Source organism: Choloepus didactylus, chromosome 3 (assembly GCF_015220235.1).
Source record: "Choloepus didactylus isolate mChoDid1 chromosome 3, mChoDid1.pri, whole genome shotgun sequence".
Taxonomy (NCBI): Eukaryota; Metazoa; Chordata; class Mammalia; order Pilosa; family Megalonychidae; genus Choloepus; species Choloepus didactylus.
This window is the reverse complement of record NC_051309.1, coordinates 1,118,711-1,142,348: the sequence shown is the minus strand read 5'-3', so window position 1 is coordinate 1,142,348 and position 23,638 is coordinate 1,118,711. Positions and strand designations below refer to the sequence as shown.

Genomic DNA, 23,638 nt, shown 5'->3' with positions numbered 1-23,638 from the left:
GACAGTCTTGGGTCAGAGTGATTTCCTTCAGCTCTTTGCAGCCACTGCGCCACCGTCCTGTTGCACTTTTGTTCTGTTGAGAAGTCTGAGAGCAGCCTGATCTCATTCCTTTGTAGGTATTATGTTTTTTAAAAATATTTTTAGCTTTGTATTTTGAAATAATTTCAAAATTACAAGACACTTCCAAAACTAGGATTGACCCCATACAGAGAATTACAGCTTACCCTACCTCCCCCACAGATACCCAGACCCACCAACTTTACTGTTTTGCCACCTCTGCCGTATCCATCTATCCGTCTGTGTGTCTATCTGTGTATCTGTCATCTTTCTTCTGAACATTTGAGAGCAGGTCACATGCATCATACTCCTTGAACACATAATGCCTCCGTGTACATTTCCTACAAACAAGGATAGTCGCTTACTTGGAATCACCTTTAGTGCAGTTAACAAATTCAAGAAATTTAACATTGATTTAAAGCTTACATTCTGTATTCCAGTTTTTTCTTATGTCCCAGTAATGTCCTTTTGAGCCTTTTCTCCTCCGTCCTTAGATCCCATCCAGGACCATGTATTGTATTTAATTGTTACTATCTCTTTAATTTCTCTTTCTTTTTTTAAATTGTGGAAATATATATATATATTTAAAACAAAAATTTTCCCAACTGTCTCAAGCATACTATTCGAGGGGGTAAATAAAATTCACAATTTAGTGGTGCCCCCACTAGCATCCATTACTAGAACTTTCCCTTCTTCCTGAACAGAAACCCTACGCTCATTTTGCATTAACCCCATTGCCCCTGTCCCCCACCCCTGGTAACCTGTCCTCTATTTTCTGAATCTGAGAACTTGTGTATTCTCTGATATTTTCTTTGTAGCTACTTTGGGGCTTAAATTTAGCATCTTGAATCTGTAACAGTCTCTTCTGCTTTGATACCAACTGAACTTCATTAGCACAAACCAGCCGTGCTTGCATCCCCTCAACCCCCACCTTTATGCAGTTCTTGTCGCACATTACACGTTTATACATTGAGTCCAAAACCACTGATTTATCATTACATTTTGTACATTTGCCCTTTAGATCCTGTAGGAAGTGAAAAGCAGAGTCACAAATAAAGCATATGGGTGTTTGTGTTTGCCCCTCTCATTATCTTTACTGGGGCTCTTTAGTTCTTCGCGTGGCTCCAAGTCCACCGTCTGTTGTCCTTTCTCTCAACCTGCACAACTCCCTTCAGCATCTCTTGTAGATCTGCTCTAGTGGTGACGAGTCCCCAGCTTCTGTTTATCCGGGAGTGTCCTAATCCCTCCCTCATTTTTGAAAGACAGTTTTGCAGGATATAGAATTCTTGGTTGGCAGGTTTTGCTTCCAGCACTTTAAATGTGTCTTTTTACCTCCGTGGTTTCTGATGAGAAATTGGCACTTCATCTTACAGAGGCTCCCTTGAGCGTGACACATCATTTCTCTCTTGTGGCTTGCAGAGTTCTCTTTGTCTTTGGCATTCAGCAGTTTGATTGTAACATGGCATGATGTGGGTCTATTTGGGTTTATCCTGTTTGGAACTCGTTCAGCATCTTGGGTATGTATATTCATGTCACCAGCTAAATTTGGGAAGTTTTCAGCCATGATTTGTTTGAATATTCACTCTACTCCACTCTTTCTTCTCCTTCTGGGATGCCACAATACATATATTATGCTTGATGGTGTCCCATAGGTTTCTCAGGCTCTGTTCACTCTTCTTCATTCTTTCCTCTTTCTGCTCCTCAGACTGGATGGTTTCAATTATCTTACCTTCAGGTGCTTTCATTCTTTCTTCCCCCTGCTCCAAATCTGCTATTGAACTCCTCGGGGGAATTTTTAATTTCTTTTACTGTGGTCTTCAGCTCTGTTTGGTTCCTTTTCATGTTTTTCACATCTCTGTTGATAATTTCTTTGTGTTCATTTGTTATTTTTCTGGTTTTCTTTAGCTCTTTGTCCATGTTTTCCTTTAGTTCTTTGAGCATATTTAGGACCATTTTAAAAAACCTCTTTGTCTGGAATGTCCCAGGTCTGGTCTTCCTCACTGATGGTTTCTGATGCTTTAGTCTTCTTTGCCTTGTCCATCACTCCCTGTTTCTGTGTATGTTTTGTAATCTTGTGTTGAAACCTGAACATTTTATCTCAATGTGTTATCACTGGAATTTAGACTATGAGGCATTTTTCCCTTAAGCTTGTATCCAGCTAGTGTTATGAGAGAGCTTTCCAGGAATGCCAGGAGCTAACAAAAAAGAAAAAAAGAAAACACCTTTCCCAGTGTTTGCATATTGACCTGTGTGAGTGCTCTCCTTGGGGCTTATCCCTATGATGAGTTTAGAGAATAGCTCTAGGCCAAAGCGCAGGGGCCTCCCTGGTCCTTTCCGAGCATGCACCTTGTCTTGAGCATGCACACGTGGCCCTTGGAATTCCCCCAAATGTCCCCTTTTCCCTGGGGAACAGTTTCCTCATGGTCACTGTGTCCTACAGCCACCAGTCCCTTGCCCAGGCATGCACGACTTGGCTGCTCCCCACCGGGTTCTGTAGGAGAGCTCTGGGGCCACCTTACGTATGCAGCAGAAGCTCTGGGCAGCGAGTTCTGTTTGGTGGTTTATAATCCTTTATACAGACTGGGCCCGGCAGGCGTGCTCCCAGCGTGTGCACGGGGGCTGCTCTGCACTCTCTGGAACCAGAACCAGGGATCTGCGCTGGGAATGAGGCCAGCTCCACGCTGAGCCGCTGAGGGGTAGGGCACGGGCCAGATGGGGTGCCACACGGTCCTCCCGCTTTTATGTGGCCTTTTTTCCGACTCGGCACTCGCTTTGTGATTGTGGCCCTTTAACTAGAGCTGTGAGGAAGCCGTTTCTGTCAGTTCTCACTCACTGTTCAAAGCTTCCGTAGGGGAGCGGAGCCCTGAAGCGTCTCCCTCTGCCATCCTTGGGTGATGGGTTTTCATCTGGGAGCCGTGGGGTATGTGTTCACCTTGGCATTCTGAAGCTCCGCCGTAACACACCTCGGTGTCAGCTCTTACCTGCCCCACAGAGAGGGCAGCGCAGGGCCCTTTCAGGGTGACCACTCAGCTTTTTGCTGGCCTGCAAAGTTTTCTCTGTCATTCTTTGGGTTCTTCCTTGCCTCCATTCTCCGTCCTTTCCTTTTGGGTTCCCTGTCATCTCCTCCATGTCGGTGAGCTCTTCTTTCTTCTTTCTCATCTCAGTCCTGTTGTGCTGGCTGTGAGAGAACTTGAGCTCATCTTTCTCATGTCTGTTCAGCCATCCACCCCATTTGTTGACTCCCCATCTTCATGACCAGATGTTTCATTTCCATTTTTAGTTGGTTTTCATGACTGTGGCGTCCCCAGCCCACCTCTGCGAGGACAGCTGTTCTCGAGGCCTGCCCAGCCTCTCCTGTTAACACCATCTCCCTGGTGTTTTGAGGCTGCCGTTTACAGTGTTGGGTGGTTCTGGGCTGTGTGTTCACCTTCGTTGTGAGAGTCCTATCAGAGCTGATACTGTCTGCACAGTCGCCAGAAAAGCTCTCCTGGGGTGCCCTCACCTGGGGACCTGGCCCTCGGGCTGCTCCTGGGCACTGCCCTGGCCTTCCGACACCTGCTCTCAGGTGCCCTGTCCTGCCTGGAGGCCAGTAACCCTGGTGCTGCCACTGGCCCAGGTGGGAGGGTGGGGAGTGGGCCCTGCGGCTACCCCAGCTCTTTCCCTTGCCTTTTGCCTTGGGCTCTCACCATACCTGTGAAGTTGGGGGTTTTAGGGTTAGTTTTACAGGATTTGAGAGGTGGGACCTGCAGCACATGAGAAGGAAACTCCATAAACTGCCCCCAGGAACCCTGTGGTCTTACTTTTCCCTACAGAAACCCATCGTCTAACCAATTCCCACTAGTTGATGTATCCCAACACTCTTATGCCCTGATCAAATGTTTTTCTCTTCCTGAAATGCCCTCCCACTCTCCTTCTCTTGTTTTTTTTTTTTTAAGGTGACATTAGCGTTGATGATTATGAACATAATTTTCAGAGAATTGCAGGCAAAGGATGCAGAAGAATTCCCACACAGACTGCTCCACCAAGAAGGGGCCTCGAGGCACACCCCAGTAAAAGGCAGCATTGCTGTGTTGAGGATGTTCCTTTATTCCTAATTTGTTTGGTGTTTTTATCATGAATTGGTATTAGATTTTGTCAAATGACTTCTGCTTCTATTGAGATGATCATATCGTGTTTGCCCTTTATTCTTTTAATATGGTATATTGCATTGATTTATTTTTGTATTTTGTACTAACTTTGCATTTTTGGAATAAGTCCTGTTTGGTGGTTTATAATCCTTTATACATGCTACTGAATTGGTTTGATAGTATTTGTTGACGGTTTTGTATATATACTCCTAAGGAATACTGATCTGTACTTTCCTTTTCTTGTGATGTCTTTGTCTGGTTTTGGGATTAGGCTAACACATGAAATGAGTTAGTTAGAAAGTGTTCCAAACTTGAATCTTTTTTTATATTTTCTGTTTCTCTCAATATTCCCTGTCCATTGGATTGTTGTCATCATCTTTTCCTTTAATTCTTTGAACTTGTTTGAAGTCTTTAGTAAATGGAGACCCCCTCAGAGCATTTTCTATTGACTGCTTTTTTTTTTTTTTTTACCAGATTATGGCTCACATGTACCTATTTTTTTTTTTTTTTTTTGCTTGTCTCATAATTTTGGGATAAAATCTGGACAGTTTAGACAACACACAATAGCAACTTTAGATTCTTTTTGGGATTTTGTTGTTGTTTTATCTGAGCTTGTAGCTATCTTGGACCTAACCTGCAGAATCTGTTTCTACCATGATATGTGTCTACTGATGTCTCTGCTCAAATTTTTATATGTTAGCCTACTTCCTGGCCATTCTCCTATGTCTTGATAACTTAGTGGTCAGCCAGTGGTTTGGTCCAAGGTTGTGCTGAAATGTGTAGCTCCCCTCAAGCTTCCACCTCTCTTACCACACGGTGCTGGGGAGTGCATTCAGCATTCAGCCAATTCTCAATCACTCTTTTTTACTTTTTTTAATTTTTTTTGTGTTAATAGAAGTTGTAGGTTTACAGGAAAAGTGTGCAGAAAATACAGAGCTCCCATATACCCCCTAGTTTCCTAAGCTACTCAAAACAAATACCATGAAATGGCCTTGGTTAAACAATGGGAGTTTATTCATTCATGGTTTTGAGGTCCAGAAAATGTCCAAATCCAGACATCATGAAAGCACTGCTTTCTTCCCAAAGACCGGATGCCAGCGAACCTTGGCTCCTTTGTCACATGGCAAAGCACATGGTGGCATCTCCTGGTCCTTCTCTTCTGGGTTTCATTGATTTCAGCTTCTTGCTTCCTGTGGTTTTTTCTCTGTGTCTGTCTGAATGTCATTCTGCCTATAAAGGACTCCAGTAAGAGGACTGAGACCCGTCCTGCCTGGGCTGGGCCAAACCTCCACAGGTCCTACTTGCAATGGGTCCACACCCACAGGAATGGATTAGGTTTAAGAACAGGCTTTTCTGAGGTACAAACAGCTTCAAGCCGTCATGCACCCCATTATCAACATTTTGCATTACTGTGGTGCTTTTATTACAGTAATGAAGGAATATTACAACTGTTCTGTTGACCACAGTCCATAGTTTTCATTAGACTTTGCTGTTTCTGTTGTACAATCCTATGGTTTGCTTTAATTCTTATTCTAGTAACATATAAAACCTGAAATTTCCCCCTTTTAACTGCATTTAGACATATAATTTAGTGATGTCAACTACATTCACGATGTTGCTGTACCGTTGCCACCGTCCATTCCCACAGCATTCCACACCCGTTCTGGAGTCCTGGTCAACACAGACGGAGGCCTGAGCACTCTACACACTCCAAGGTGCTGTCTGCCGCAGAATCTTGGAGCAATTAGCAAAAACTGGCAGAGCCGTCTTCCTTCAAACTCTGGAAACTATTAAAGGATTGCGGTAACTGACTGAGTGCTGAATCAAGAAAACAGAGCTCTGAATGGTGGAAGCTAATGGCACCCTTCCCTGTGTGGTGTGGAGCCAGACCTAGCGGATGATGTTGTCGGCACGGCTCAGAGGTGTCCGTGACTGTCCCCGAGGGGACTGGTGGCCCACCAGGGACGGACATCACCCCCTAACCTCCAGCATGTGTGGGTCAGGGCTGCGGGCCCCGCCCCCTGGTTGCCACCCACGGGCTAGGCCTGCGGAAGGTGTAATGAGGTAAAAGGACGATCCCCTGATGGGCTGAGAAGACAAGTGGTGTGTCCTTGGTCCCCCTTTCGGGGCCAATCCTCATCTTTCCGGGTGTAATTGCGGACGTGCAGCAAAGCCTGGGTTCCTCCCCACCCTCGCCCTCCCTGTGCCGGGAAGCGGGATAGGGCCGGGTTCCCCTCTCGGGGAGCTGCTGAGTCCAGCTTCCGGAGGGCCCGAGGAAGGCGGTCAGTCTGTCCAGTAAGAGTTGTCAGGGTGAGGTACCAGATCTCCTTTTTCAGGATTCCATTGACGTCCCCCCAGTGCTGGCTGCCTGGGGGTGGGGCTGGTGTGGGAGACTATCTGGTCCTTGGGTCCGAGCCCATCATCTAGTGGGGTCCTTGGGCAGAGGAGGTGTCACCTGGGTACTTGAAGGGCTGGACAGGCCACTTTTCCCGGGTGCCCCGTGTGTGTCCTGTGTCGGCACGATGACCTAGAGAGGCAAGGCCACGGCCCGAATAGGCGTCTGCTGCAGCCAAGGCCTAGGCCTCACCTGGGGTGGTGGGGGAGGGCCGGTGCAGCCCCTCGGGGCCAGCCACCAAATGCCCTTTGTGCCCTTTTCAGGCTCTGGCTTGTAGTTGACCTCATGTCACTGCATGCTGGGCAGACATCACTTCATCATCCGTTCCTCTCACTGGGGAACCTTTGGTTCTCGAGAGCGTTCTGTCCGTGAGCCCGAGCAGACCACCCAGCCTTTGGTGACAGCCCATGAGTCAGTAGCCAGGTGCCTGTGGGTGCTGGGTCCCGTGTTACGAGGGCAGCTTGCAGTTCAGGCTGGTGCCTTTTTCCAGGGCCAGAGGTGGTGTCAAGTCTGCTGAGGCAAGGGGAGCAGGGGGCTGCCCAGTGAGTGCCAGGCGCCTTCGCTTGGCCAACCCATCGGGGAACCAGCTGAGTGTCTGGGGGGCATCTTGACTTGGGGTCCCCAGGATACCCATCCTGAGCACTCCCCTTCCATTTGGAGATGATTTCCCGGCACCCAGGACACAAGGGGCCCTTCTGGGCTCAGGAGGACCCAGGGCTTCGGGGGTTCTTGCCACCAGGGCCCAGTGGCACACCACAGGCTGCTGCTTGCCGGGGAGCAGTGCTGGGCTGCACCTGAGAACTTCCTGGTCCAATGCCCCAGGAGCCCATCCTCCTGCCAGAGGGACCAGTCAGGGGCAGCAGCCTGTAGCTCAGAAGATCCTGGCTCTAGAGGTCCTAGAGGCGGACGGACGGAGCAGCCACTTTTAACTTCTGTTGGGCCTGCTGCTCCTCTGTTCCCAGTGGAAAGCACCTGCTTTCTGTGTCGCCTGATACGGGGGTGCCAGGAGGATATCAAGATAAGGAGTAGGCTGGTGCCGATGTGCAAATAGCACAATGTCTGGGACCACAGTCACCAAGGGGGCACTTGTGCAGTTAAGCCCTGGTCGTCTGTGGTCAGCCGTTGGCTCCACACACTCTTTTTGCTGGCCACATTGGTAGGGGAGCAGGGGACACTGCAGACAGAAGGCCCTGTATGTGCTTTTCCCCTCCGAGAGGCAGTGTTGTGCTGTTGGGCCCCGCGGCGAGGAGGGGAGCACTGGGGGTGCGCACTCCATCACTAGCCTGACCACCATGGCCAGAATTTGCTGGGGTGGAAGCGTGTCCTCCAGTCACCACGGGGAGAGGAGCAGGCTGTCAGCCCCTATAATGCACTCCCCAGTGGGAATACGACCACAGAGGTGGCCACGGGGCCAGAGGGGTCAACGGGGTGGCAGCAACCTCGTCCCCACACCCATGTGGATGCCCAGGACTTCCCAGCGCCACTCAGCGCCCCCACCTCTGCATCTCCAGAATGACGGTGACCTGAATCCACAAGCACTGTAGTGGTTTGTTCCTTACCTCCGAACTGTGCCCCCCTGGAGGGTGGTTGCTGCCCTTGTCCGCACCCCAAGGTCATTTTCAGTTTAGTCACATCTGGGTAAAGAGGCCCCTGTTGAGCCCATGGCCCTCCTCTTTTACATGTCCCCCGAAGTTCTCCATTGGAGATCCCATCTGGGACATCCTTTGGGATCCCTGCTCTAGTAGCCACAAGAAGATAGCTTGACAGGTGGGGACCCCGAGAGGAACGAGTGGCTGGCAGCCCCTGCCCTGGTTTTCAGGGCCCACCACATCGAGAGGCCGGCAGGGGCTGCTCCAGAAGGGCTCTTTTGCCCTCCTCATCTGGGAGCCCCTGGCCCAAGTCAGGAGGGTACAAAACCCACTCAGTCAATTCCCCAGGGGAAACCCTGAGGTGAGGAGCAGAACCAGATGGTCGCCCAATGCAGGGGTCCTTCCTGATCAAGTCATCGATGTCCTGCTGCGAAGCGGGGTCAGGGACTAAACCTACTCCGGTGGGGTAGAACATCCATGCACCTACATGCAGCTGTTGCAGGGTGACCGCAACTTCTCTTCATTGCTCCAAGGCTTGGGATTTGGAGAGGGTACCCTGGAGTGGGATATGCGTCTCAGACTCCCTGCAGCACCCAGTGAGAGGGGCTGCATCGCCTCTGCAGCTTCACCGTCGGCTGCTCCCTCTCCCCACACCCCCCCCCCCAACTCCCTCCGGCTCCACCTGCAGCCTGGTTGATCAGGGTGACGGCAGTGTCCTCCCCGTGACTTTGGGACCGCCGTGAGAGGAGGTCCCTCCAGGCTTCTGTCCACCCCCATCTCTTCTGTGAAAGATCACACTTTTGTTTTCACTTCTGGGTCCCCGTCTTCAGTTCCGACAGTCTCCTGAACGATGTCCGGCCTCCCACGGACCACAAGGGCAGTCTGGGTGGCCGAGTGCGGGACTGCCTGTTCCAGGATGAGAAGAGACCTGAGAGGCCGGGAGCCAGGGGCACGCTCACCGGGTCCTGGAAGCCCCAGCCTCACTGATCTCAGCGGAAGCAGCTGCCCAACACCCTGACGTTCCTGGGGGACTCTCAGAGCCCCACTGATCATCACCCTTTCCCCAGAGGACGGAGACAGCCCGCCCCAGGTCCCACCCAGGCTGGTAGGGCAGGGGCATTCCCTCAGTTAGGCCACAGAGATGTGAGACCGCTGTTGCCCGAGATGCTCCTGTACAAAAGGAACACAAGAGCAGTGAACAGACCCACCAAAAACCCACCCACTCCTCCCCTGTGCTCCCTGCTCACCACACCAGGATCTGCAGAGTGAGCTGGGAACACAGGCTCAGGCACAACAGGAACTTTGAGCAGGTGACCGTGTTATGACACAGCTCAGAGGGGCCAAGGAGCAGGGGAAGGGACCCCACCGTGGCTGGTGTCCCAGGAGGCACCCAGCTTGGGGCAGAGTCAGTGGGCCCTGCACTGGAGAGGAGAATAAAAATGTTTAAATACACCGTAGGACTGTAGGACACACAGTGACCCCCATGTAAACTGTGGACTGTAGTTACCAGACAGTGAATGTTCTTTCATCAGTTGTGACAAGGTTACCACATAATAAGGGAACTGCTCTAAAGTGTTAATAACTTGGGGGGGGGCATGTAGGGGAAGGGTGTATTTTCTGCCTGAATATTCTGTAAACTTATGGCTTCTCTAATAAGATTATTAATAAAAAAATTTTTAAAGAAGCTTTTCCATCCACCCAAAGTTCGTACCAACTAGATATCAAGTCATCATTTCCTAACCTCTTGCCAGCCTCTGGTCACTCGTAGTCTAGATTCTGATTCTGTGAATTTCCTTTTTCTAATTTCATATCAGCAAGATCATGCAATGTTTGTCCTTTTGTATCTGGCTTATTTCACTCAACACGATGTCTTCAACTTTGTCCATGTTTTGGCCTCGTGGGCACCACATTTCTTTTTATGACTGACTGCTATTCCATTATGTGGATGGAAACATCTGTGTATTCCTTCATTTGTTGATAGGTAGTTGGTTGCTTCTACCTTTTGGCAATTGGGAAAAATACTGCTAGGAACATTGATGTACAAGTATCCATTCAAGTCCCTGCTCTCAATTCTTTCGGATAAATAACTAGAAGTGGAATTGTTAGGTCACAAATTTTGAGGAACTGACGAAATATTTTCCACAGCTGCTGCCCCATTTCTCTAGGGTCCCCGTTTCTCTGCATCCTTGTCACGCTTGTTCTTTTCCATTCACTCAATAAAAACCATCCTAGTGGGTGTGAAGTGGTATCTTTTGTAGTTTTAATTTGCATTTCTCTAGTGGCTAATGCTGTTGAGCATCTTTTCATGTGCTTATTGTCCATTTGTATATCTTCTTTTGAGAAATGTCTTTTGAAATCCTTTGCACATTTTTAATTGGTTTATCTTTTTGTTGAATTTTAGGAGTTCTTTATATATTTTGGGAATTACACCCTTATCATATATATGGTTTCCAAATATTTTCTCCCATTCTATAGGTTATCTTTTCACTTTTTTTATTTCCTTTGATACACAAAAGTTTTGAGGAAGTGCAATTTGTCTTTGCCTTTAATCTTCTGTTTCCTTGTGCTTGCAGTGTAAATTCTGTGAATCCTTGCCAAATATGAGGTTATGAAGATATTTCCCTAGATTTTCTTCTAAACTGTTACAGATTTGCACTTATGTTTAGGTCACTGATAATTTTGAATTAATGTCTGTGTATGATGTGAGGTAATACATATCCACTCATCTGCATTTTGCATATGCAGTTTCCCCAGAACCGTTATTTGAAGAGACTTCTATTGAGTGGACTGGGCTCCCATGTCAACTCAATTGGAAATAGATGGTTGGTGTTCTAGTTTGCTAATGCTGCCGGAATGCAAAGCACCAGAAATGGATTGGCTTTTATAAAAGGGGGTTTATTTGGTTACACAGTTACACTCTTAAGGCCATAAAGTAACCAAGGTAAGTCATCAACAATCAGGTACCTTCATTGGAGGATGGCCATTGGTGTCCAGAAAACCTCTTGTAGCTGGGAAGGCACGTAGCTGGCGTCTGCTCCAAAGTTCTGGTTTCAAAATGGCTTTCTCCCAGGACATTCCTCTGTAGGCTGCAGTTCCTCAAAAATGTCACTCTTAGTTGCTCTTGGGTTGTTTGTCCTCTCTTAGCTTCTCCGGAGCAAGAGTCTTCTTTCAGCGGCCATCCTCAAACTGTCTCTCATCTGCAGCTCCTGTGCATTCTTCAAAGTGTCCCTCTTGGCTGTAGCTCCTCTTCAAAATGTCACTCTCAGCTGCACTGAGTTCCTTCTGTTTGTCAGCTCATTTATATGGTCCAGTGATTTAATTTAGACCCATGCTGAATGGGTGGGGTAACACCTCCATGGAAATTATCCAATCAGAGTCATCACCCACAGTTGGGTGGGGCACATCTCCATGGAAACACTCAAAGAATTACAATCTAATTAACACTGATAGTTCTGCCCGCACAAGATTACATCAAAGATAATGGCATTTGGGGGGACATAACATATTCAAACTGGCACAGTTGGGTTTATTTCTTTTCTCTCAATTCTATTCCATCGAGCTGTGTGTGTCCTTGTACCATTACCATAGATTTTTAATGCAGTTTTATTGAGATATATTCACATACCAGATAATCATCCAAAGTGTACAATCACTGGTTCACAGTATCATCATATAGTTGTGCATTCATCACCACAATCAATTTATGAACATTTTCATTACTAAAAAAATAAAATAAGAATAAAAATAAAAATATAAAAAATAACACCCAAACACCCCATACCCCTTATCTCCCCCCTCTCCATTATTTATTTATTTTTGTCTTTGTTTTCTTACTCATCTGTCCCTACACTGGGTAAGAGAGTGTCAGTCGCAAGGTTTTGCAATTACACAGTCACACCTTAAGAGCTATGTAGTTACACAATTATCATCACAAATCAAGGCTACTGGGTTACAGTTCAGCAGTTTCAGGTATTTCCTACTAGCTAGTCTAGTACTCTAAAAACCACAAAGGGATATCTGTATAAGGCATAAGAATAACCTCCAGAATGACCTCTCTGTTTGAAATCTCTCAGCCACTGAAACTGTTCTGTTTCATTTCTCTTCCTTCTTTTGGTCCAGAAGACTTTCTCAATCCCATGATGCCAGGGCCAGGCTCATCTCCGGGAGTCATGTCTCGCTTTGCCAGGGAGATTTACACCCCTGTTGTCATGTCCTACATAGGGCAGAGGGTAGTGAGTTCATTTGAAAAGTTAGTAGAGAGAAAGAGGCTCATCTGAGCAACAGAAGAGGTTCTCTCCGGGGTGACTCTTAAGCATAATTATAAGTGGGCTTAACTTGTCCTTTGCAGGTATAGGTTTCATAAGGGCAAGCCCCGGGAGCGAGGGCTTGGCCTTCTAAATTGGCAGTCCCCACTGCTTGCAAGAATATCAGGAATTTCCCAGGTGGGGAAGTTTAGTATTTCCACATTTTCCCCCCAATCCCTCAAGGGGGCCATGCAAATACATTTTTATTCTCTGCCCAAATTACTCTGGGATGTATCAGGGTATTATACTAACTGGTACAAACCAGTCAGATCTCACTTCCTATTCAAGGTCCCATGTAATAGTAGTGTTCAAATAAACTGACCATACAAGTTTAAATCGGATAGTGTGCTACGGAAAGTATAAATTTTGTACCAAATAAACATCTCTTCCTTTGATCTCAAACAGAAGTTGCAGTTTTAAGACACCGTCAATATCCTTTATCCTTTAGTCTGATTTGCCTTCATCCTAACCAGATCAGTTTCATTCATATCTCTAATTGAAGTCTGATCTCTTTTTTAGCCTCTTTAACAGTTGCTATATGGAGTAATACTGACTTTCCTAGCTGCAGAACTCTAGCTCTGAGTCTCAGGTGTCACACAGATACCCGAAGTTACAGGGAATGACCAGGTTATACACAAACAGCTCATCACCTCAGAATTTAAAAAAAAACTGTAACAACTTAGGAATAGCTGTGACTGCTATAAAAGCTTACCATCTAGGAACCTTTGCAATAAGACTTCCCCTGAGACCATATGCTCTCAAATTCTATTCTGAGTTTGCACATTGTAGTTAGTCCATATTAGTCAGGCATTATAATATTAGTTTTTTTGTTTCTGGCTTATTTCCCTCAACATACTGTCCTCAGGACCCGTTTGCCTAGTTGCGTACCTCACAACTTCGTTCCTTCTTGCAGCCACTCAGTATCCCATTTTATGTATACACCACAGTTCACCTTTCCATTCATCAGTGGATGCACCCTTTGGCCACCTCCATCCATTGCAAATCATGAATACTGCTGCCATAAATACCAGTGTGCAAATGTTCATTCATGTCCCTGTTTTCAGTTCTTCCACGTATATTCCTAATAACAGGGTGTAGGATAATGTGGCAGCCCTACACTTGGCCTTCTGTGGAACCACCACACTGCCCTCCAGATGAGCTGCAACATTGTGCTTCCTTACAAAAAGTGAATAGGTACATCCCTCACTCCACATATTCTCCAGCACTTGTATCCTTCTATTTATTTTTTAAACAGTTTATTCACATACCATACAATCCATCCTAAGTAAACAATCAATGGTTCCTGGTAGAATCACATAGTTATGCATTCATCACCACAATCTATATGAGTACATTTCCATTTCTCCCACAAAGAGGAGGAAAAAGAAATGAAGAATAATAAAATAGAAAGGATAAACAACAATAACATCAAGAATCCTGTACCTCTCCCTGTATCCCACTCATTGACATTTAGCTTTTGTATATTGCCTTTGTACATTTCACAGTAGTATTTTATAATGTTACTGTTAACTATAGACTCTAATTTGCATTGATTGTATTTTTCCATTTACCATCCCATTTTTAACACCTTGCAATGTTGGCATTCATTTGTTCTCCTTCATGTAAAAACATTCTTATATTTGTACATTTAATCACTATCATTGTCCACTCTAGGTTTCGCTAAGTTATACAGTCCCGGTCCTTATCTTCTGTCTTTCCTTCTGGTGTCATACATGCCCCTAGCCTTCCTTATGCAACCACACTCACACTTAGTTTTGTTCAGTGTGCTTACAATATTGTGCTACCATCTACCATTTTGTCTTTTGGATTTTATATATCCTGTTTTATTTTTTTTCTTTCTCTCTCTCTCTTTTTACCCCTACTGATAGTCTTCATTTATGTACTCTTCTCCAAACCTCTCTCCTGTCTTTTCCTATCTGCCTGTAGTGTTCCCTTTAGTATTTCTTGTAGAGCTGTTCTCTTGTTTACAAACTCTCTCAGTGTCTGTCTGAAAATACTTTAAACTCTCCCTCATTTTTGAAGGACAGTTTTGCTGGATATAGAATTCTTGGTTGGCAGATTTTCTCCTTCAGTATCTTAAATATATCATACCACTGCCTTCTTGATAGTTTCTACTGAGAAATCCGTACATAGTCTTACTGAGCTTCCATTGTATGTGATGAATTACTTTTCTCTTGCTTTCAGAATTATCTTTGTCTTTGACATTTGACAGTCTGATTAGTAAGTGACTTGGGGTAGGTCTGTTCAAATCTATTCTGTTTGGGATATGCTGTGCTTCTTGGATCTGTAATTTTATGTCTTTCATAGGAAGAGATGGGAAATTTTCAGTGATTATTTTCTCCATTATTGTTTCTGCCCCTTTTTCCTTCTTTTCTCCTTCTGGGACACACATGATGCATATGTTCATGTGCATCATATTGTCATTCACTTCCCTGAGACTCTGCTCATATTTTTCCATTTTTTCCCTATCTTTTCTTTTGTATGTAGTATTTCAGATGTTCTGTCCTCTAGTTCACTAGTCCTTTCTCCTGCCTCATCAAATCTGTTGTATGTCTCCATTGTGTTTTTCATCTCTTCTATTGTGGCTTTCATTCCCATAAGTTCTCCCAATTGTTTTTTCAACCTTCTGAGTTCTTATGTATTTTCACCCAATGTCTTCTTTATATCCTTCATCCTTTGTGCCATGTCTTCCTTCAACTCACTGGTTTGATTTTTTAATTGATTTAGCATATTTGTTTGAACATCTTCAATTAGTTGTTTCAACTCCTGTATCTCATTTGAAGTGTTAGTTTTTTCCTTTCGCTGGGCCATATCTTTGTTTTTCCTAGTGTGACTTGTAATTTTTTGTTGGTGTCTAGGCATCTGGTTTCCTTGATTAGTTTATTCTAGAACTCATTTTCACTCTTTTACCTAGGGTTCTTTTTGGTTGGCTTTGTTCTCTATCTGGTTTTTGGCATTCAGATCAACTAATTCTAGACCTCTAACATAGCTTCTGTTTAACTGATCAGAATTTTTCAGCCCTTGTTGTTCTGGTTCTTGCCCTGCCTATGTGGAACCTTTTTAAGGAAGGTCTACCCAGATATGATCGACTCCAAACAGATTTTCCCAGACCAGATGTGCCCAGGTCTCAGGAGGAGGCTGTGTTCAGTATTAGGTTTCCCTGAGGGTGAGACCCAGCAGGTTGTCAGACTTTTCTGTGGGGCCTCTAGAGTCTGTGCTTTTCCTGTCCTGCCCAGCAGGGGGCGGTTGTCAGTCTGCAGCTCCCCACCATCGTAAAGAGGTGCAGTGCCTTTAATTTTCTTCAGACCCTGTCCCTTTCAGGGGCCGAGGGTGTCAGAAGCCAAACTTAGGCTGTTTTTGTCCCCCCTTGCCCAGGCCCTCGGGTCTGAATTCTCTGAGGCAGGGCTGCCACTTGAGCTGCACCCCCCCCCCCCCGCACCTTTTCTTAGGGAAGATAAGCCCTTTAGGGTATTGTCTCCTGCACTTTACTTCTTCCTTCTCTCTAACTATCTTAACTCCACCCTTGCCTGGGTCAGTGCTGATAATTGAAAATACCTGAGGTTTTCTCTAATGAACTACTTACAATAGTTTAAAAAAAGAGAGAAAGAAAAAAAAGAAATTCCCTTTTCAGAGTCAGTCCCCAGCCCTCAAGGTTTACCAATCAAGAGCCAGAGTTGGTACCTAGCTCCATGTGACCCTTTTATTGGGGCACAGCCCCTTTCCAGTGTTCTGACACAGCTGACTCCAAAAACTTCTGTTTGTTTGTTTTTGTTGTGTTTTTTTTTGTCCATCAGCCCTGCCTTCTCTCTGCTGGGACAAACCTCCAGTTCCTTTCCTGCTTGCTCTGGGTTTATCTGTGCTCATAGCTGTATTCAGTAGTCCAGATTTGTTCATTAAAACTGCAGTTGGAAATTGGTTGAGCTACCTTCCCTTGCTCCTAGTAGTCTGCTTCTTTTTCCCACAGGGAAGTGTTCCAACTCAGCCTGCAGTGCCCGTGGGGGAGGGGCACTGGCTCCCCAGTTTTGGGAGCTTCACTTACAGTTCTGTGCTGCGATCTCATTCCTGGCTGGTGTACGGTGTGTGTCCGGTCACGGAGCCCCCCAACAGTTGTTCCAGACTATTTACTAGCTGTTCCTGGCTGCTCACTAGCTGCTCTAGAAGACTCGCTAAATTCCACTCCTCCCTATGCCGCCATCTTCTACCATAAGTTTTTGGTTATTCCTCCAATTTTGTTCTTTTGTGGGATTGTTTAGTCGGGACCCCTTGCAATTCCAGATGAACTTGAGGTTCAACTTTTACATTATGCAAAAAAAGGCTACTGGAATTTGATAGAAATTGCATTGAATTTGTAGATTGCTTTAGGTAGTGTTGACATCATAATATTAAGTCTAACAATCCATGAACACAGGACGTCTTTCCACTTATTAAGGTCTTTAATTTCTTTCAGAAGTGTTTTGTAGTTTTCAGTGAACATATCTTTCGACACCGTGGTTAAATTATTCACAGGTATTTTGTTCTTTTTGGTGTTATTGTAAATGGAGTTTTCTCTTTATTTTCTTTTCAGATCAGCTGCTTTTTCCAGGTTTTCCAAGTACTCTGACACTTGCTGAATTCACTTATTACCTCCTGTAGCTTTCTTGTTGATTCTTTCGGATTTTCTGTGACAATCTGTGAATAATAACGGTTCCCAATTTAGATGGCTTTTATTTCCTTGCCTTGCCTAATTGCTTGGCCAGAACGTCCAGTGCAGTGCTGAGAGCAGTGGTGGCAGTGGGCATCCTTGGCTGGGTCCTGATTTTAGGGGGAAAGCTTTCAGTCTTCCACCATCATGTGTGATGTTTGCCATGGGTTTTTCATATATGCCCTTTATCATGTTGAGGAAGTTCCCTACTATCCCTAGTTTTCTGAATGTTTTTATCATAAAAGGATGTTGGATTTTGTCAAATGTTTTTCTACATCAGTTGAGAAGATCATGTGGTTTTTTCCTTTCCATTCTATTAATGTGTATTACGTCGGTTGATTTTCTTATCTTGAATCATCCTTGCTTTCCTGGAATAAATCACACTTGGTCATGGCATATAATCTTTTTAACTTATTGTTGGATTTTGTTGCAGTATTTTGTTGAGGATTTTTGCATCTATTCATAAGGAATGTTGGTATGTAATTTCCTTTTTGAGCTGTCTTTCTCTGGCTTTGGTGTCAGGGTCCTGCCTCATACATTAATGTAGGGAACTTTCTTTGGAAAGTTCCAGAAAATTGCTGTGAATTTTTCTTTAAATGGTTGGTGGAATTCACCAGTGAAGCCATCTGGTCCTGGAATTTTCTTTGGTGCGAGGTTTTTCTAACTGACTCAGTCTTTTTACTTGCTGCACCTCTGATGAGATTTTCTTTTACTCCTTGAGTCAGTTCAGATAATTCATGTTTCTAGGATTTGTCCATTTCATCTGGGTTATCGCCCCTGCACAGAGGGTGAGATTCATGGGTGTTTACCACAATTTTCCAGCCTCTTCCTCCAGCTCTCCCTGGATGCCACACGGTGCCCCACTAGGCTCCCGAGTTCCACGGTTGCAGGACACTGATTACGTGCTTTAACTTGGCGGGCCTGGGCTGGGGGACCGGATCCACCCCTGGGGAGGGTAGTGGGTACGGGTGAGTGCGCCCTCCACAGCCCCCCGGGCCTGGGAAAGTGAGGCCGGAGGCAGGCCCCATTTCCTCACCCAAAATACCAGTGTTAGGGGAGGCTTGCCGGAGGGAACCGCCTTTTCCCCACCCCCTTATCTTGCCCGGACACTCCCCGTTGCCAGAGCAACTCCCCTACCGCCAGTGCGCATGCACCGTTGCCAGAGCAACTCCTGCCCGTGACAAACAGCTTCCGCATCCTCTCAGAACCAATCCAAGCCTTTAACCCTTACAGCTACCCCGCCCTCTAAACCGCCCAATATAAGCTTGTACTCTCCCCTAATAAACTCTCTCTCTCTTGGTTTCATCATCCTAAAAGAAACGTGTCCCGCCTGTTCCTTTCTCGCCGCCCTCCATACTTGCACGCCTCCCGCCGGGGACCTGGCCAAGTCCCCCGCCTCGCCCTCGCCTCCGGGAAAGAGCCCCCGCCACCGGTACCCTCGGAGCAATCCTGGGAGCCTAGGATTTAGCAACCGGCCGCCACCCTCCCCCAGACGAATCAACTGCGACCGCACACGGTAGCTGATCTGGACAGTTCCTGCTGGTTCGGTGGTTGTTTGGTGGAGGCGCTGCTTCCTGGAGCTCCCTTCTCCGCCACCTTTCCCCAGTCCTCTCCAGCAGCAGTTGCTTCTGTGGTGTTACCGCATTATCTCATCCAAAATGTTAGCCTTGTTTAACTGCCAGCACAGGGTGACATGTTTCCTTATCCCAGATAGTGAAACTTCTTCTAAGTGCCGTAATGCTTTTTCCAAAATTTTCCAACACAGATCCTCCCACAGTACATGAAATAGCATGGCTGTGCCGAGGGGAAATTACTGAGCATCCTCTGTGGCTGTCTGTTGGTGACAGGCACCCTCCGGCCACCTGTTTGCACCTGGCCCGAAGGCGCTGGTGCCACGGCCCTGTGGTGCTGTCCAGCGTCGTGCGGCCTTGGTGTGCCCTCCTCTCACGCCCCCAGCCGTCTCCTTTCGAGTCACCGCCAGCAGAGTGAAATCTGCAGCCCAGTGTGACCGGATCCTAATGCAGGGCTGATGGCTCCTGGTCCCTGGGGTTGGGTCGGGGGCCATGGCCACGTGGTGGTTCTCACGGCACTGCCCCCAGCCTTGGGTGCGCCCTAGCCCTCTCAGGCCCTCAGTTTCCTCCTCTCCACGGAGGGTGACAGTTACCACACAGACTCACGAATAGGGAACGTCCCGGCAGAGCGCAGCACGTCGTGCCTGCTGGGACAGGGCTGCCTTCCCGCCTCTCGGCAGTTCCAAGACTCCCTCCAGGGTCTGTCCTACCCCTGCAGACCCCAGGCCTGTCACAGGCCCACTTGGCACAGTGCACATTGGCTGGGCCACTGGGTGGAGGTGAGACCCAGGCCCCTGCCCCACAGCCAGCATCCTCCGGGACATCCCTGGCTCGGGCCACAGCAGGGCCCCCACCCGGCGGGTTCCTTTTCACCTTAAGCCGTGTTGCCACGCAGCCCATTTGTCATGTCAGGTCGCCAGGGAGACTGAGGGAGAAGGCGAGCCAGAGGCCAGCATCTCCTGCGAGAGGAAGGCTGGTCCTGCTGGTGCTTGTGCCCGCAGTGTCCTGGATGGCAGGGGGTTCTCTGTGTTTTCTGTAGCGAGGTGGTCCGTGGGTGAGTGAGATGAGACCGTGCAGCTTGTCCCCGATTCTGTCCTCTCCTGGTCTCCTGGGTCCTGAGTAGCATTTCCTCTGCCCACTCATCCCCGAGGTGGTTCCTGATTGTATCCACTCCAGAGAGCATCTGCTCCCGTCCTCCCTTTCTGACAGGCAGGGTGTGTGAGGGAAAGTCCGCGTGGACAGCCCCTTAGATTGGCCACTTGCCGCTGTGCAGCCTTGGAAGTGCCGCTCACCCTCTCTGGTCCAGGTTTTTCAGTTATAAGGGGCAGAATTTGAAAGAACATGTAGGGCCCTAACTGATGCGGCACATAAGCTGAGCCCTTAAGTGCTTTTCTTGCCGTCTTGCTCTGCCTTTTTTCTGTTAAAGTTCTCAAAACCTGCATCAGAGGCATCGTGGTATTAGGAAAGCTGCCGTGCAGCGTGAGGCAGCGTGACTGATGCGGATGGGTAAGGACGGTTGACACTTTTAAAAGAAGCTCTGTGTTAACCCAGAACATCCCAGGGAACCGAATCCTGGGCAGTGCAGAGGCTCATTAGGAGGGAGCCGCTCGTCCAGCCGCCTGAGGCAGCCCGCTGCTGCGCCAGCTTCTCCTGCCCTCGCGCCGGGGCCGGGAGCGCTCTGGACCTGGTTTTCCCGGGAGCAGGCGCCAGGCTGTTGGCAGCACAGGGCTTGTGTCCTCCAGTGGTTTCCCGAGCGGACAGCAAGCTGCGGCCAAGCCCCTGGCCCGGGGAGGCGGGTGATGGCACCTGGGCCAGAGGACACCCGCGGCTCAACTGCTCGGGTCCCAGCTCAGGTCTGAGGATCGGGCTGCTGAATTTACTCAGATGCTTTACGTATCTTCCAGGTTTTTCGGGTGCGTAAAGGGGGAAAGATGAGCGTGTGGCACCTTGGGCCGCTTTCACATTGGGTGGCTCCGAGGTGTCAGCGGGCGGAGGCCGTGTCTGTCCACGTGGACGTCGGGTGAAGGGGGCAGGGTCTGCATGCTGGCAGTGCGGCCGGCCCTCGCGGAGGGGAGGGCTGGGGATCTGCAGTGACCAGCGTGGCTTTCACCCCCTGCCCCGCAGGAAGCATCTCCTCCCGAGGCCCCCAGCACGTGGGACTGACGCCCGGCCCGACGGGCACACTGCAGGCTCTCAGGTAGGGGCGCATCGCCGCTGCCTCCAGAAGCTGAGAAGGGAACAGACCGAGTGAGACACTCAGCCCGACTCCCTACAGATAGTTGCTGTTAAGACTTATGCGTTTCTTTTTAATCCTATCTTTATATTTGGGGGGGCAAGATAATATCGTGATACCACTTTTTATTTTGCCTTTTCCAAAGCTAAAATATAACAGGCATTTTCCCTGTTACTGAAAACACTAAAAATCCGTTTTTTGGCTGCATGATATTTTATCACAGGAAGGGCCCAGGGTCAGCCGCGTTTACCTTCTCTGTAAAGGCTTAGATGGTAAATGTTTCCAGCTCTGAAGGCTGTGCGGGCTCCGCCGCGGCCGCTCTGCTCTGCCTGGTGTTGCAGAAGCAGCCAGAGGCAGCATGAGTGAGTGGCATGGCCGTGTTCCCATGCAGCGGTATTCACAGAAGCAGGTGGTGGCCGGATTTGGGACATGGGCCGTGTCTGCTGACCCCAGCAGAGGCCGCAGTTTACTTCCCCGTGCCCTTGTGCTTGGACACTGGGCGCCCCTACTTCTCTGTCTCCTAGTGAAGCGCCTCTGGGTCTTTGCAGGCAGAGCTCCTGCAAAGGTGGGGCCAGGGTCAGCCCTTTTTACACAGTGGGCTCTCGGAGAGGGGGGCTACCCCTGCCACCACAACGTGAGGTCCCAGCCGGCTCCCCGCCCTTCCGCACCCCCTCATGCTGCCCTTCCTGCTCCGCCAGCCCACGAGCGTGCTGGCCGGGCCTGCTGACCTCGCAGCACCTGGAGAGGTGGCGGGGCACAGTCCTCGGTCTGTCCTCCGGTGCCTGGTGGACGGACAGACAGTGCAAGCAGAGTGGGTTCTATGTGAAGTGGGCCAGGTGGAGAGACCCGCCCTGGACAGGTCGGGGGGGCCTGGGTGGGACGCCTGGTCAGGACCTGGCAGCCCGGACGGCGTGGTGGGAAGGAGCCAGTGGACACCTCAGGAGTGCGGAGGGCGGAGGGCGGAAGGCTGGAGAGTGTTGGCAGATCAGGGTGGCAGGGAAAGGGGCCCTGGAGTGGCAGGAGGCGTCCAGCGGCCCAGCGAGAGCCCCGCTGTGCAGGCTGCTCGGGGGCAGGTCCCGGAGACTCAGACAGGCCTTAAGGCTGAAAGCAGTCAGGGCTTGAACTGTCGTGCGGCCACTGGCATTTGGGAGTGCTCACGATTTTGTGTATGTTGGATTTATTCCTAGGCCTCCGTCTCTACAAGTCCCCTACAAGGGAACGCCACCGACTCCAGCCTCCCAGGTTCCCGGCCGAGCGGCAGGAGTGGAGCCACCCAGCCCCCGGGGCTCCCAGCCCCCCCAGGCGTGCCTGGCCCCCCAGGGCCCAGGGGCCAGGCAGCCCATCAGCATCTCGGGCCTCCTGCAGAGGCAGCACCCAGGCAAGTGCTCCGCCAGCTTGTAGAGAGATACACGTCCGGCAGGACATCAGGCACAGAACACCGAATAGTCTCGAGAATTGTGTTTGTGGGCTTTTGTTAGTCGTTCAGAAAATGAGTAATGCTTTTTTATTCACTATGGATTGTTAAATTATGATGTAAAACAGTACTCAGTAATACTCCAAAGATTAACATGACGTGAGTTTTTAAAAATATATACTTTAACATTTATCATTTGAGACGCTATTTTACTAAATCCCATATTCAAAACCAAACATTGATCATTTAAATATATAAATATTTAAACTAACTCTATTCCCCAGCTTATTTTCTTGTTTGACATTTTTGTTCTCATGTTCTTCAAGAGTGTGAAATTCTGAAGTCCTTTCAGAGGCCGAGTAAATGTCCTTTTTCTTGACTCTCCTTGTGACTTGATGCTTCTCTAGGACTCGCCCGCCTTGGGGGATCATTGCAGGACAGATGAGCAGGTTCCCACGTCCACGCTCCCCGCTCTCTCCTCGGGCTCTGTGGCCAGCCTGCCGACCTGCACGTTAGATAGAAGACAGAATTATACGGCTTTTTTCTTGATGAAATAGTTAAGTAATATAATTAAAGTGTCTTTCTGATTCTCTGGGCATAGCGCGTCTGCACCATTTGAACTTTGCTCTTCTTGACGCTGTAGAACTTCTTTAAATGCCCCCTGGGTCGGTCCCACCGCTCCTCCCGGGAAGGATGTCACGCCCCGTCCCGCACGCAGGCCCTCACCTTGGTGTTCAGGGCCCAGAGTCTCCTCCAGAGAAGCGCTCGTCCCTGGCTGTGGCGCCAACGGTGAGACCCGCCCAGGTGCAGCCTCTTCTCCGCCAGGCAGGTGGGAAGCCCCTGCAGAGGGGCCTCCCACTCAGCCCCCCACGTCCCGCGCTGAGCCAGGGCTGCGTCCCCCAAGTCGTTGAGGTGACAACTGGTTGGTTCATTAGAACCTGGTGTGCTGCGTTCACATGAAAATGGGCACAGAACTTTCTCTGCATTCTCTCCATTGGGTCAGTCTCACAGGAGAGGGCCGTCCAGCCCTGCAGACCTCAGGCCCGAGGCTCGGGCAGGTGCTCTTCAGTGCGTTCACTGCAGGTGACACATCCTGCCCGAGTCCAGCTGCGGCCGCCCCCGCCAGGTGCTCAGGATGCTGCCCCACAGTAGGGGATGTTGGGCAGGAAGGGGCCATCCTTCCAGAAGGCACACAGCACATGCACAGGCTGTGCCCACCTGTGAGCTCACCAGGCTCCGGAGACGC

The 23,638-nt window shown here is 48.6% G+C and overlaps 1 protein-coding gene across 2 annotated transcripts in view; it reads left to right on the top strand.

The window, feature by feature from the left end:
* Positions 1 to 22,988, top strand: part of RNF212 (ring finger protein 212) — a 129,594-nt gene extending 106,606 nt beyond the window's left edge. The window contains exons 10-12 of one of the 2 annotated variants that reach the window (XM_037829217.1): positions 20,870 to 20,942; positions 22,166 to 22,356; positions 22,800 to 22,988. In XM_037829217.1, coding sequence (XP_037685145.1) covers positions 20,870 to 20,942; positions 22,166 to 22,356; positions 22,800 to 22,837 — 302 coding nt within the window. In that variant the 3' untranslated portion in view covers positions 22,838 to 22,988. Of the gene's footprint in view, positions 1 to 3,992; positions 4,587 to 20,869; positions 20,943 to 22,165; positions 22,357 to 22,799 lie in introns of those variants that run through there. The other variant, XM_037829218.1, reaches the window with a different exon arrangement.
* Positions 22,989 to 23,638: the final 650 nt, after the last annotated feature.